The 15,436-nt window shown below is 43.8% G+C and overlaps 1 protein-coding gene across 1 annotated transcript in view; it reads left to right on the top strand.

The window, feature by feature from the left end:
- LOC146808872 (phospholipase A2 inhibitor and Ly6/PLAUR domain-containing protein-like) overlaps positions 1–15,436 on the top strand; it is a 67,141-nt gene that overhangs the window by 25,030 nt on the left and 26,675 nt on the right. The window contains exon 3 of the mRNA XM_085615686.1: positions 11,665–11,814. Coding sequence (XP_085471812.1) covers positions 11,665–11,814 — 150 coding nt within the window. The remainder of the gene's footprint in view (positions 1–11,664; positions 11,815–15,436) is intronic.

The raw sequence follows: 15,436 nt of genomic DNA, 5'->3' as shown, positions 1-15,436 counted from the left end.
AAATGGGTGATCTGTGCATGGACAGGTACTGGGGGTCTTTGCTTTCACTTGGCCAGCATCTAAATCCTCGCAGAGCGACCCGAACACGCCCCTCCCTTCTTAACCTGTTAAATTGTTTCTCTCAGAGATCCACTGGGCTAATGCCTGAGAGCAGACAGACTGCATTTGTAAGAAACATGGAAGTTCGATACCTCACTTGAGTACTGTGGCATTTTAAGCTGCATCTGAAGCCTTTGTACTTCTGATGTCATGCTGCCTTGGTTATGAGAAGTTTTAAGCTGGGTCCTGGTCTCCCAGGTGATAGGATTGTGTTTCTTCAAATGAGCTGGAGCAGTTGGATGAGCTGGATGCTGGGGCCTGGATGGGTTATTCTACTTGGAAATAAACCTGAAGTTATTTCACGGAACCTGCCTTTGCGTTATCCTTTCTGCTGCAATTTGGGATCTTAGACTGGCGTAGTCGGCAGCTGAAAGGCAAGAAGAAGAACTCAACACCTCTCAACTGCTTTCTTTACTGTCCCTGTTTATAGGTAGTGATCGGCCACTCCTACCTCAGGTACTGTGTTTATTTCAAGTTGTTTACCGGGATTGTTCTTTTATACAAGGGTCGTTGGTCTCTGCCACCTATACACCCTTCTATGCTTTTAAACTATTTAAATCTACACCCCAGGGACTGGGAGCTATCGCCGCGTTTTCACCCTTTCTGCATTTATGAGGGATGGTCTATCAACGCAGGCTCGTCCCTTCGCTTATGTTTCCTCTTTGTTACTCGATGGAAACGTTGCTTACTTTTTGCGGTCTGCTTGGACAAATTCACGTTACAGTTTTGCTACAGTTCTTTACTTCATTGTTTCCCAGCTGTGAATTTTCTATTTTCTTTTCACTACATGCGTTGAGCCTGTTTGCTCTATTTTTATAATATTTATGGGCCAGCTTTACTATCATGTTCGGCTCCTCAACCTTCTCGGAGCATCTCCTTCGTTCGACTTCCTTTTCACACGTTCTGGGCTTTGTGCACTCTGCTTCACCTAGGACCTTTGAGCTGCGGCGGCATGTAGGTCACGCAACGTGCCGCCATCTTGCTTTTCCTCTGATGCCTTTTGTTTTACCTTATGAGCCACTTTTGTGACACGCACACAAGTGATATTAAGCATTGTCCTTCGTTGTGTGCCACATCTGTGACACACACACATATTAGTTATTTATTTAAAAAATCTGCGTGCCGCTTCTGTGACATGCACACATTTCATAAGTGCCTCTTGTTTTGCTTTGCGTGCCAATTCTTTGACATGCACACAAGTAATTGCTTCTTTGCTCTTTCCTACGTTGTGTGCCACATCTGTGACACACACTTGTTATTTATTTAATGTAAAGGTGTGTGCCTCTTCTGTGACACTCACATTTCAAGGAGGCACTGCTTGGGGTGCATTATATTATTTGTGCTACATCTGACGTCAAAATCACCTCAGTGTGCCACATCTGCTGTGACACACTCACATAAATTTGCAAGATTATTGCCATCTATGACTACCAACAATTGTGATACACCCATATCCAATAACATTTTGTCATCTTTTATGTGTTCATTCATATTAATGGTAAGGTGTCACATTGAAACTGGCGTTTTGCTTCACAATTGTGTTCTCTAGGATAATTGCTTACATTGCTTACTTACTGTCCACTTCATTTTATACTTAACCATGCAAAATGTAACAACGCCTCCTTTCTTTCTGATGTCTCCTGGTGGGCCACCCATAAAGTGGCAAAAATAGAAAAAAGTATTTGAGCGCTATGCAAGGGTATGTGGAGTTAGCCTTAGTGCTGAGTGTAGATCTTCTCTTTTGCTTCATTGTTTAAGGTCGGAAGGACAAGATGTTTTCGATCACCTTCCCGAACTAACTGATGTGGAGAGTACAGGTTTAAACAAGTTTGAGATCTGCATGAAAAAAACTTGATAAATACTATCTTCGTAGAGTCAGCACCATACTAGAAAGTCATCAAACCGCTAAAAGGATGCAAAATGATGATGCGAGTGTTGAAAGCTACATCACTCAACTTAGGAAACGTGCTTCATCTTGCAAATTCACTGCTTTGCTTGATGAAAGGATCAGAGATCAGTTTATGTTTGGGTGCAATATTGATAAGATTTGTGAAGAACTCTGGTTGAGGGATGAACCACCTCTTGACGAAGTAATTCAGGTAGCGAAGAGGGTGGAGCACTCTCTCAAGTGTGTCAACACTGCAAAAGGATAAGAAAACTTCTGTTCAAGTTGTTCATGAAGAATCTAAAAGTACTTCTAAATCGAGCAATATTTCCAAGACCAAAAGTAAACCTTTTGTAGGCAAATGCTACAGGTGTGACAAAGTTGGCCACTTAGCTAACAATAAAAAATGTCCAGCATTGAATGTCACATGTTCCAAATGTAAAAAGAAAGGTCATCTCTCCACTGTCTGTAAATCAAAGAGGATCGCTTCTAACATCAAATGTGTGGAGGCTGAGATCTCTGAGGAGGACTTTGTCTGTGGTCAGATTGTGGTACAAGTACAGTCTGGAAAGGAATCCAGGGTTTGCCCAATAAATGAAATCTTAGTTGAAGGTGAATCCACTAAGGTTCTGTTCAACTCAGGTGTTAAAATCACCATAGTTTCAAGGGTATTTTATCAAAACAAGTTGGCTGACAAGACAGTTCTGCTGAAACCAGACATTCGTCCTTTGGCCTATGGTGGTGAGCCCATTCCACTCCGTGGCTACTTTGTGGGACTCATTGAATATAAAAATCGTTATACTTCTGGCAAGATCTACGTCTCGGAAAAAGGAGACAGCATCATCAGCTGGTTCCATCAAAGGGATCTGGGGGGTCATGCTCGACCCGAGTAGCAAATTTCCCATTAAGGTTAAGGATGAGGTGAATGCAGTAGTTGTTGGAGCTGGTCTTGATGTGGCAACTGCAGTCAAACAAAGTGTTGCAGCTGATCTTGATGTAGCAACTGCAGTCTAACAAAGTTTTCCAAATGTTTTTAGGGATGAACTTGGGTGCCTTAAGGATTTCAAGCTTGAAATACATTTCCGCCCTGACTCTCAGCCCTCTTGCTGCAAAGTTAGGGATGTAATGAGCAAGGAATTGGACAAGCTTAAACAAGGAGGAATCATCGAGGAAGTCGAAGGGACTGATTGGTTGGCCCCTGTTGTAGCTGCTCGTAAGGCCAACGGGTCCCTACGTCTTTGTGTGGACTTGAGGCAATTGAACAATTGAGTTGTATTGGATCATTTTCCTCTCCCAAATATCTCAGAGCTGTTAGTTTTGCTTGGGGGAGCTAAAGTCTTCAGCACCACTGACTTAGCTTCAGCCTTTAACCAGATAGAGCTGGATGAAGCTTCAAGGGACTATACAGCTTTTATAACGCCTTTTGGAACTTTTAGATTTGTAAGGATGCTGTTTGGCCTTGTGTCTGCAGCATCCGTTTTTCAGCGTATAATGGAGAAGGTACTCAAAGGTTGTAAAGGGTTTGTGTCTACCAAGGTGATATTTTAGTATTTGGGAAAGGATCACAAAGAGCACAATGACCGCCTTAATGTTATTTTGGAAAGATTAAGGGATGCTAATCTCACTATCAAATCTGAGAAGTGTCAGTTTGGCACATCCTCCATTCATTACTTGGGACACACGATCTCAGGTGAGGGGATAGCCCCCAACTCCTATTTGGTTGACACTATTACCCGCATGTCTGCCCCTTCCTGTAGAGAGGAACTCCTTAAATTCTTAGGAATGATTGAGTATTATAACAAATTAATTGAAAACTTTGCCGAGAGTAGTAATCAAATGAGGGCTCTCTTGAGGAAAGGTGCGGATTTCATTTGGTCCAAAGAATGTGATCTGGAGTTTGACTTTCTCAAGAGAAAACTCAGTGATGCCCCCAAGTTTAAAAGTTTTGACCCCTCCAGAACGTCCATTGTTACAACGGATGCAAGTCTTAAACGTTTGGGAGCCGTTCTCCAACAGGAAGGTGAAGGGGGATGTGGAAACTATCATGTTTCTTTCTCGGGAGCTCAAAGACGCAGAGTCTCATTACTCTATTATCAAACGAGAGGCATTGGCTGTTTATTGGGCCATTAAGAAGTTGAAGAAATTTTTGTGGGAAACCAAGTTCTTGGTAAAAATTTATCACAAGCCTCTCTGTGAGACTTTCTATAAAAAAGGGATTAACCTCATTTCTGATTGGATAACAAAATGGGTCATAGTAGTCCAAGATTATGATCTTGATATCAAGTACATTCCAGGAGTAGACAAAGTCATTGCTGATACTCTCTCAAGGTTGGTAGGAGAAGGTGAGGGTCTTGATAAGAATTATGAGGACATTGATCTTTGCGTGTGTGTGGTTGGTGAAGGGATCATTGATGAGCAACAATGGCACCTTGAGCTATCTACTGATCCTGTTCTCTCAGAAGTGTTGTCTCTCATTCAAAAGGGATGGCATAAAAAAAACAGGCATCCGAAGAAGCTGCCAAATATTGGAGTCTTGAGGATGAGTTAGCTGCTTGTGATGGTGTGCTATTACGTGGAGTGAGACTCGTTCCACCTCTTAAACTTTGTCAACTTTTGATTGAGTTGGCTCACAGGTCACATTCAGGCATGTCAAAAACTAAAGAGAGGCTGCAATCCTCTTATTGGTGGCCGGGTATGGATCTGCATGTGGAGAGAGTTGTGAGAGACTGCCTGGTCTGTGCCTCTAGTGAAAAGTCTAAGCTCACAAGGGTCCAACCAATGGTGATCAGGGAGCTTCCTCGTGGTCCCTGGAAAGAAGTGCAAGTAGACATTTTGGGTCCAGTGCATACTAATGGCCAGCAAATCGTATATTTTGGTGCTTATGGATCTGTTTTCCAGGTGGCCTGAAGTTTGTTTTACGTCTAGCATTGAGACTGTGTCTGTCATCAAATTTTTAGAATCCCTCGAGGCCAAAGAGGGTTACCCTAAAGTTATTCTCACTGACAATGGGGTGCGGTTGGTTTCACGAGAAATGGAGGCTTTTCTTAAAAATCATGGCATAAAGCAAAATAAGTGTTCCCTTTACCACCCAGATACCAATGGAATGGTAGAAAGGTTCAATAGGGAGTTGAAGGAGACCATCTCATGGGCGAAAAGCTCTGGTCTCAGCTGGAAAGAGGATCTCAGAAAGGTTGAGAATTATAGGCTTACACCCTTACACGACTGGGAAGTCACCTTTTGTCCTCTTTAGGGGTAGGTCTCCTTGTACTTTAGTAGAGCCACCTTGGGTCAGACATCTAGAAGAGGCTGCCTCTAGCTCTTCGTCAGAGAAGGTTTCTCCTGACTGGCAAAAGAGAGAGGAAGCCAAGTGCTTATCTAGGAAAATACATTTTGACTCGAAGAAATCGTCCAAATAGACCGTGGTCAAGCTTGGTGACTTGGTTGTCATTAGGCAACCTGGTACCAAGGTTAGATTTTCCAAACCCATACGGGTTATAAAGGTGTTTAAAAATGCTGTTAAAACTCAGGATCACAGAATTTGGAATCTCAATACGGTCTCAGTTTGTAAAGGGGCTGAATGTGGTGACGGTTCTGTGGTTAGTGAGAATGCTAATAATACTTCTGTTGCATCTCCACGTTTGTCCTCTAGGATTGTTAAGAGGCCAAGCTATCTTAAGGATTTTGTGTCTTGAAGGCTTCTTCTCATGTTCGAGTACTTATTATTTTCTTGTGTCTTTCCTTTACCTTTCTTTCTTTCTCTTCCTCTCTTGTTTCTTTACTTTTCTTTTCTTTTTGTTAACGGGGAAGGTGTGTGGCATCTTAAGCTGCATCTGAAGCCTTTGTACTTCTGATGTCATGCTGCATTGGTTACGAGAGGTTCTAAGCTGGGTCGTGGTCTCCCAGGTGATAGGATTGTGTTTCTTCAAATGAGCCGGAGCTGTTGGATGAGCTGGATGCTGGGGCCTGGATGGGTTCTTCTACTTGGAAATAAACCTGAAGTTATTTCACGGAACCTGCCTCTGCATGATCCTTTCAGCTGCAATTTGGGATCGTACAAGTACCATAACCCTTACATAGCCCTCGGTGCGCACAGTGGCGTGATAGGTGCAGGGGGCCTGAGCTCCCGTGGGGCCCCTAAGCACAGTCCCCTGACCTGAGAGTTCCGGACGGACTCTGGTGATAAGACTCCTCCATGTACTTTGCAGGGGGGCCCACTCATGATTCGTTACGCCACTAGGTGTGCATCAGGCTAGTCCCTATTGCCGTCATTTAGGGGTTGCCAGGGGCCGCTCGTGCAACCTCTGGCATGCGCCTTGTGACCCCTGGCACTGCATTTGTGACTCCTAGTGTCAGCAGTTTCAAAATCAGTGCCAGGAACAGAAACAGCTCGTCCTTATGGACATTGATGAGAGCTTAACTTTGCATGCTTTTTGTCAAGTTTTTTATTGTACTAATAGTGAATAATATTATATTATTCTCTATTAGTCTAATAAAAAAATAGAATACAAATAGCTGGAATATTATTTCCCATGCAGCTGAGGTAAGTTAACAAAAAATGCTTTCAAATGTCTGTATGTTTTGAGTGTGTTTATGTAAGGGAGAGTGTGTAATGTGTGAATCTTTGTGTATGTGTAGGCAGAGTGTGTGTGTGTGTGTATGTATGAATACATGTGTATGTGTAAGGATGTGTATGTGTGAGTAAAAGTGAACGCCAAAAGGGCATGTGAAGTCACTTCTGCTTCCGTGGCACTTTTGTGAATTGACGCCCATGCTAGTCCCCAGTCTCCATCTTCTCAACAATGGACTGATGTGTTTATTAAATGTCCTTCTTTTGTGTTGTTGCTTTTGATTAACATACATAGTTCATAAAACCTGTCAACTGTCTCTCTGAAATGTGTCCAAATTACACCTGGATAACAAATATGTTAGTGTCTAGATTGTGCATTATCTGTGCATTATCTTTTTCAGCTGGCAGTAAAATGTCTCCTGCTCTGTGACTGTATTACACTTTTTAGGTCTGGCTAAAAAACAGCATTAGCTGTTTTGTCAGCCTCATGCTTTATAAATATCATACAGAAAATACATGCATATATATGGGTTACCAAAAAACACTGTTTCACCATTGGTCTGTTGACATGTCCCTTCCACACCAGCAAAAGGTGTAGATTAACAGTCCAGCACACTCCAGCTATTGGATGCTATTATTTTGATTGACTACATTTTAACTTTGTACCATTACCCTTCTGCTTTTGTACACATATAAAAATAGTTTCCCCAAAATAAAAGCTGTTAGAGACTTGCACTTCCTGAAAGTCCCTATGTATAGTAGGGTTATATCAACTATTTTCATAACTCTTAAGACATCTATTGTAAATTACTATGTACATTCTACACGATAAACCAGCTTCGGTATATTTATTTATCCTATAGGCAATTAGCACAAGTAATTAGAGTGGCAGAGTCTATATGCACATTTTTAGTTTGGGGCTTCACCCTCACAGCATTGTGATTGATATTTTAACCATTTGTATCTGACTTGAGAGAGCCCTGTAGTAATTACTTGTGGTGCAGAATTTCCCCTATTGGAGTGTTGTACAAGCACTGTCAGCATGCAGAAAACACTCCTCTCAAATCGAAGAATATTGCAGATGCTTGGCATCCTTCCTTATACCAAACTCCCTCTTTCCCCTAGAATGAGGTGCACAAATGTTTCATTCTCCTGGAGGGAGTCTCACATAGCAGCATTCACAGCAATACCTCAAGCCCCTAGGCTGTATGTCAATAACCCTGCACTAACACCCCTGCCCCTAGAGGAAGAGCACAAAAATAATGGAGAATGCAAGACCTTTCTGCCACCAAAACAGAAAACAAATTAACTATTTAATTGTGTGGTACTTACCAGTGAATAAACATTCCTTTAAATAGGAAGGTGTCAAACTTTAAAGAAAATAATCAAGAAATGTATTGAAATCGGTAATTTGGACTCATTATTATGAACCAACTTTGGCAAATAATGAATTCTATAGAAAACAAGCGCAACTAGTTAAAATAGCAAAAGCGTGTATGCAAATTTATACACTAGAGTCCAGTGCTCTCAGCTTGCTGCAGGTCATATTTCACAAGGCTGCTTTAACACCACTGAGAATACAAAAATAATCACAAAACGGGGAGCACGTGACTCCTTCTTGTCCCCAAAACATAAAGACAAACTATTTAATTTTTTTATACATATCGGTAAATAAAAGTTTCTATAAAGAATAGGCTGTGATGACAAACTTAAAAAAAAAGTGCATTGGAATCTGTAATTTGGACTTATTATTATGTACCTGCTTTGGCAAATAATGAATTCTATGGAAAACAGGCACAACTGATTAATATATAAAAAAAAAGGTGTATGAAAATGTATATATGAAACCATATCCCGCCAGCTTGGTAGAGGTCATTTCAAGCAGCTGCTTCTCACTAGAGATGGACCTTTATTAACAAAAAATTGAACTTCAGCTCCATAAAAATGTGTCAGTGCTTTTGCAGTTGACTAAGAGGGGACACCTGGTAAGGACTCATGGAAATACAGCTTCAGGAAATGACATTCATGCATTTCGATTCCACTTTTAAGGGACACCAAGTGACAAGTAGTGCAACTGTGGGTTGATGTAAGAATTTCAGTGCTTTTGCATTTTTGGCACAAGCGCGGGGGGGTCGGGGAAAGTGTCAGCTGGGAAGCCAGATTTAATCCTTCCTAAACTTTAAAAATTCTACCATTGTTTGTGGATATCCTAACCACTGTTTTTAATCTATCCTTGAATCAAGCCACGGTCCCACGGAGATGGAAACTTGCACAGGTTAAGCCCATCCTTAAAAAACACATAGCCGATCCTAGCGTGCCCGCTAGTTATCGTCCTATCTCTTTGCTTCCCTATTTTGGGAAGGCATTGGAGTTTTTAGTCAACAAACGTCTCACTGTCTATCTTGAGACGAATAGGCTCCTTGATCCCTCTCAATCCGGCTTCCGTGCGGCCCATAGCACGGAGACCGCAGTTATCGAAGTTGTGGACAATATCAGGCTAGCATTGGACCATCAAGAATCTGCAATTCTGGTCCTTCTGGACCTGTCCACAGCATTCAACACTATCTCCCACAGTATTCTTAAACATCGTCTGTGGGAGGTGGGTATTAGAGGGAAGGTCTTTAACTGGTTTGAGAGTTATCTGGCAGACCGTTTTACTACGGTCTCTGTGGATGGGATTGTTTCCTGCACATGCCCAGTCCCAGTCGGGGTTCCGCAGGGCTCTATTCTTAGCCCTATGCTGTTTAATGTTTATTTAACACCTTTAGCTGATATCATCAGGACCTATGGCTTTGAAACATTATCCTATGCCGATGATACTCAGTTGCTAGTCACCTGTGGTTCTGACCAAGTTGATGTGCAAGCCCGCTTTAAGAGTTGTATGATCCGGATTAATGACTAGATGAATCTAAATATGCTCCAACTGAATGGCGGTAAGACGGAGGTTATCCTATTTGGGAAATCAGAACAGCTTTGGACATGTGACTGGTGGCCGGTAGAGCTGGGCACTTGTCCCACGCCCAAGCTAGCAGTCCGGAACTTGGGCATTACTATTGATAACTCTTTGTCCTTGAAGACTCATATACACCAAGTGCTTGGGACTTGTTCTGGGATTATGCGCATGCTACGTAAGATCTTTAAGTGGCTACCCATGGAGGCAAAGGAAACCTTTGGTTCAGGGTCTTATTATCAGTCGCCTGGATTATGGCAATGCCCTGTTCACTGCACTCAACCAAGATTTACTTTCCAAGCTCCAGATACTCAAGAACACAGACGCCAGGCTTGTTCTCAATCTCCCTTCCCGTTCCCCCTCTGCCACTACTCTTAAAACTTTGCATTGCCTCTCGGTTCGCCAAAGAGGGCGGTTCAAAATCCTTAGCCTCACCCATAAGATAATGCATGGAGCTGGTCCACTTTATCTGGCAAAAAAACTTCAATGGTACGTTCCTGGACGTTCTTTGTGGTCTAGCACCAGATTTCTTCTTGACCAACCACGCATTCGGACGGTGCGCAATGGGGGCCGATCTTTTTCATACTTAGCCTCTCTGCTCTGGAATAAACTTCCATTGGAGCTGCTGTCCATAACTGACCATCTACTTTTTCGCAGAAAGCTGAAGACTTGGCTTTTCATTCAATAAATTTAGGTACTTGAACATTTCAGTCACTGTCCGTCTACTTTGTCTTGGTTGCAAGCGCCCTGAGACCTCTTGGTGATTTGTGCGCTTTACAAAAATATTTGACATTGACATTGACATTTGCATTTGACTTGAGGGACACATAGTAACAACTAGTGGAGCTGCAGGTTCAAGTAAGAACTTAAAAGCTTTTGCATGTGTTTGAGTTTTAGAGGGACACCTCGTACAGACTTGTGGAACTGCAACTTCACGAAAGACTATCAATGCTTTTGCATTTGATGTGCGAGGGACACCTTGTAACCACAAGTGGACCTACAGCTTCATTTAAGAACGTCAATGCTTTTGCATCTGACTCAACTGGGACAATGATTAGTGGAATTGCAGCTTCATGTAAGAGGTTTAATAGTTCTGCACTTGACTTGTGATGGACACCTAGTACCGACTTGTGGAACTAAGCCTTTGGGAAAGAATATAAAGCTTTATTGGAGTAGCAAAGGTGGATTTGTATATTTTTACGTTGATGCCCCAAAACCTTAACCTTGTGCATGATAGTTTAAGCAGTTGTATGGTACTCAAGAGGGACATTTAGTAACAACATGAGTTATTGCAGCATTATCACAGACTTGTTAAGCAGTTGCTTCTGACTTGCAAGGTACATCTAGTAAGGTTTTGAAGGGTTGCAGTCTTGTTAAAGACTTCACGCTTTTTTTTCTGACCCAGAAAGGACATCTAGTAATTAGGTGAAGAACTGTAACTCTTTGAAAGGCTAGGCCAATAGGCATTGCCAATGCTTGTTAAAGTGGCATCCACTGTTGCTGGTGCCTCATCTTTATCCTTTCAAATACAGATGCTATCCCGCATTGGAAGCAGATATTGAGTGTCGTCCTTCTGGGTCACGCAAGCGTTCAGGAGCCAACCCTATTGCATTTTTATTTTTGCAAATGTTTGATCTGGTGATAGCAGACCCTGTATGCCATGCAGAGATACTTGGGCTTGTTTCCATATTACAGAGAGATCCCATGTGAGAATCAATATAAGCTGTATTCCAAAAGCACACTATATTTTAAATACATTTACCCAGAAGGCAGCCCAAAGCTATGCATTTAAGCTGCTCTATACAAGTATACGTCAATCAATCAATCAAACATAATTTGTAAAGCACACTAATCACCCGTGAGGGTATCCAGGCGCTAGGTCCAGGCTGCTCCGAGGCTTCCATTGAAAAGCCATGTCTTGAGTCGCCTTCTGAATGCCTGAAAGGAGGGCGAGGTCCTAAGGTGGATGAGGGTGCTGGTCCAGGACTTCATGGCTACGTGGGAGAAGGAACGGCCTCCACTGTTGCTGTGGCGGATGCGGGGGGTTTGAGTGGGGGAGAGTGAGGCAGTGTGCAGGGGTCTGGAGGGTAGGTGGAAGCTCAGGCGGTGGGTGATGTAGGTTGGTGCTTGTCACAATCACTGTCAGTTGTTTTTCTGTTTCAGGTGGGCATGTTACCGCCAGTAACTTTCAGATCAGTTGTGGAGAATCTAAATCATGTAATGCGATATATAGTGTTAAGGCTGAAGGCGTTTACACCGTGAGTGGATCTAGCTGCTGCAAGACTGACGGCTGCACCCCTGTGATTCCCCTCAGTAAGTAGGATCATCCATTCTTTCTCAGACTTTCTGCTGCTTTTCAGATGCAGTGCTGCTGTTCATTTTAATTTCTGCTAGAAAATGTCCCAAAGGCTGCAGAATCATTGGATACTTCTGTTGTCACCACATTATTACAAAATAACAATGATCTTTTGTTTTGCCATGAAAGAAGGAAAACTGCGTGTGACCTGGATACTGTTGAAGAAAAGGATGAGTTAAATGACCATGACCTTGGGAGCTCTGGTCTTCTGGTATGAGATGCTGAAGGGCACAGTCAGGATTCAGGTTTCACACAGAAGACCTCTTAACATTGGCCCAGTACTTCAGCCAACCCTCGCAACTTCTAATGTGTTACTTATGTTCAGGTCATGGCTATCTTACCACCGCCCCAGTGTTGTCTTAAGTCTCACGGTTATATTAGTAGAGCCCATCTCTTCTTGGCTGTTTTGTCACCAACACATATGTTATTGTATATGTAGACATATGTAGCTATTCCTGCCTCTAAGCAGCTGATTACATGTACCTAATGGCACCATTAAACAGCCAATTTGTTGAGCGCTACTTGACACCCCTGAGGGTATCCAGGGGCAGGGATCCAGTGGTGCAATTACCAGAGGCAATAAAGTTCCCACTCCTCCTTCAAACTTCAGCAGATCAAACTTGATGTAATTTGATGGGTGAAAAATGCCCTATGACTACCTGAAACATGCAGATTTTGGTGTGGAAACATCAAACCCTCATGTTATGTCCCTTTTCTAAGGCCGAAGCTTGGAATAGGTGATAATTATTGCACCTGATAAATTTCGAACACCTCAAATCAGATTTCATCTGGTGCAGTAATTAGCCCATCCAACACCAGGGCACCTGTAATCAGCCCCAAAGCTACAGTAATAATGATATAAATCCTATTGTCTGTCATAAATGATAAAGCAGATCCGTCCACACATCTTCTTGCTTTCATGTACTACGTTTGATAACGTAAGTGTCTTTCGGGGCCTTATGAAAAACTCACTAATCTCACCCACCTGGTTGTTTCTGAGATTTCTAAAGCATAGAAAACACACTTTCCCCAAAAATTCAGTTAAAAAACATACACACTACAGGTGGGTTCTTTATTGACAGAAATGGTGATTTTCAACATCACTGGTTACATTTTAGCTGTTTTTTAGATCTCGCGCCTAGCGGTGCACTGCGTAACAGTGCTCGTGCAGCGCAAGACATTTTGTAGGTGAAAAACGGGGAATCTAAGCTGACCTAGGAATCGCACACGCTCGTGCGTGTGCGTTTCCTTTTCAGCTACCCCATTGGCCTTAGCGTGCGTCTTTTAATGAAAGACTGCACGCTATTGGCCAAAGGCAGGCACATTGCTCCTCCCACGGCCTATTGTTGTCTATTATGCGCACCAAGCACGTAATAGACACCAATAGGCCTCGGGCAATAATCATGACCAAGACTCAAAGTGGGGTAAAAGGCTGCTTTATTGGACAGGTAGGCAAAGGCGATATCCAATTGCATCAGGTCCTAATCAAACATATTCCGAACTAACACCCCCCACCCCTAAGCAATATCCCCGTACAACTACCACCCCACCTTGTTCGGCCTAATCCTCCTCCCAAAACCCCTAACTCCATCTCCTGCCTAACTCTTGCCTCCAATTTCTCTCCCTTGCTTTCCTCTGTCCGAAGCTATCCCTAACGCCCCCCAAACTTTCCTGCCTGTCTTGATCTCCTCCAACTCTGCCACCTGTCCAAGTGACAACCTCCCAGACAAAGCGTTACACATGACGCTTTTTTTTTTTTCTTTTCCTTCTCTTTTCTCTCCCCCTTTCCCCTTTCTCTCCTTTGGGTGGGGAGGGTGGGACAAAATTCGTCGTCCTTCCTTGTCCTACACTCTAGGCGCCCACACAGAATGTTCTGGATGTTTGGCTCGCGCTACCTAACGCGGACCAATCAGCATTGCCTACCTGCCTCGGCCATACCATGTGCCCGAAGCTGCCCGGGGGTGCACACTCTGCGAGTGGCGCCCCCAGGAGCCCTCATCGGGCAATAATCATGACCAAGACTCAAAGTGGGGTAAAAGGCCGCTTTATTGGACAGGTAAAAGAGCAATACTGGTGATGTTGGATCTGTCGGCGGCCTTCGACACCGTCCCGCATGAGGCCCTCTTGAGAAGACTTCACGAGATCGGTCTCAGAGGGACGGTGTTGAGCTGGCTGAGATCTTACCTAGCGGGTCGTCGACAAGTGGTCTGGGCCCCCCCGTACTCCGCCGAGGTGCTGCCTATGAATGTCGGAGTCCCTCAAGGATCGGTGCTGAGCCCGACCCTTTTTAACATCTTCATGACTCCATTGGCGATACTGGCGGAGTCGATGGGTGCCCAGATCATATCATACGCTGACGACACCCAGCTCCTCTTCACCTGCAAGAAGGGCATGGAGTTTGACGGGGAGAGCATCCGTGGCTGCCTTGGGGCTGTCTTCAACTGGTTTCAGCGGAGCAGCCTTAAGTGCAACCCGGATAAATCCGAGGTGCTCTTCTTCGGCTGTCAGGCAGAACCGCCCTGGCAGGAATGGTGGCCGGTTTGCATGTCCCCCCCTTCCTCTTCCTCTTTGGTCGCTAAAAACCTTGGGGTCAAAATCGATAACACCCTGGCTCTGAAAACACAGATCACAGGTCTCACGGGTACCTGTTTTGGTCTACTTAAAATGATGCGTAAATTCCTTCCTTTGCTCCCTTTAGCCCACAGGAAGCTGACAGTACAAGCTCTGATCTGTTCCAGGCTTGATTATTCGAATGTCCTCTACCTGGGTTTGCCGGACTATCTCTTGCATAAACTCCAGGTTGTACATAATTCAGCGGCAAGAGCCATCTTCGGCCTACCCCGGCAAGCCAGATCATCTGAGTTGCTTTCCTCCCTTCACTGGCTTCCGATCAAGAAGCGAATCACATTCAAAGCTCTTACACTGGCCCATAAGGCACTCCATTTGGTGGGGGCCTCCTATATTCAGAAACGGCTTTCTTTTTACAAACCCTCCAGATCTCTCCGGTCGGAAAATCTTGGCCTGGCAATGGTGCCTCCCATTAGGAAAGTCAGAATTGGTGGACGTTCCTTTAAATATCTCGCTCCCAAACTATGGAACTCCCTTCCTGTTGATCTCCGTCTTATTCCCAACCTGTTTGCCTTTAGAAAGGCCTTGAAAACCTGGCTTTTTAATCAGTAATTCTGTTATGTTTCTGTTCTCTTTTTTCTTTTCTCAGTAATGGGTCAGAAAGCGCCGGGACACTCCTTGGAGTAGCCGTGCGCTATACAAGTCACCCATTAACATAACATAACATAACGTAGGCAAAGGCGATATCCAATTGCATCAGGTCCTAATCAAACATATTCCGAACTAACACCCCCCACCCCTAAGCAATATCCCCGTACAACTACCACCCCACCTTGTTCGGCCTAATCCTCCTCCCAAAACCCCTAACTCCATCTCCTGCCTAACTCTTGCCTCCAATTTCTCTCCCTTGCTTTCCTCTGTCCGAAGCTATCCCTAACGCCCCCCAAACTTTCCTGCCTGTCTTGATCTCCTCCAACTCTGCCACCAGGAAAAACCCTTCCTCAGGTGTTT

Source organism: Triturus cristatus, chromosome 7 (assembly GCF_964204655.1).
Source record: "Triturus cristatus chromosome 7, aTriCri1.1, whole genome shotgun sequence".
NCBI classification, from domain to species: domain Eukaryota; kingdom Metazoa; phylum Chordata; class Amphibia; order Caudata; family Salamandridae; genus Triturus; species Triturus cristatus.
The sequence above is the reverse complement of the archived record's forward strand: the minus strand, read 5'-3'. Positions and strand labels throughout refer to the sequence as shown.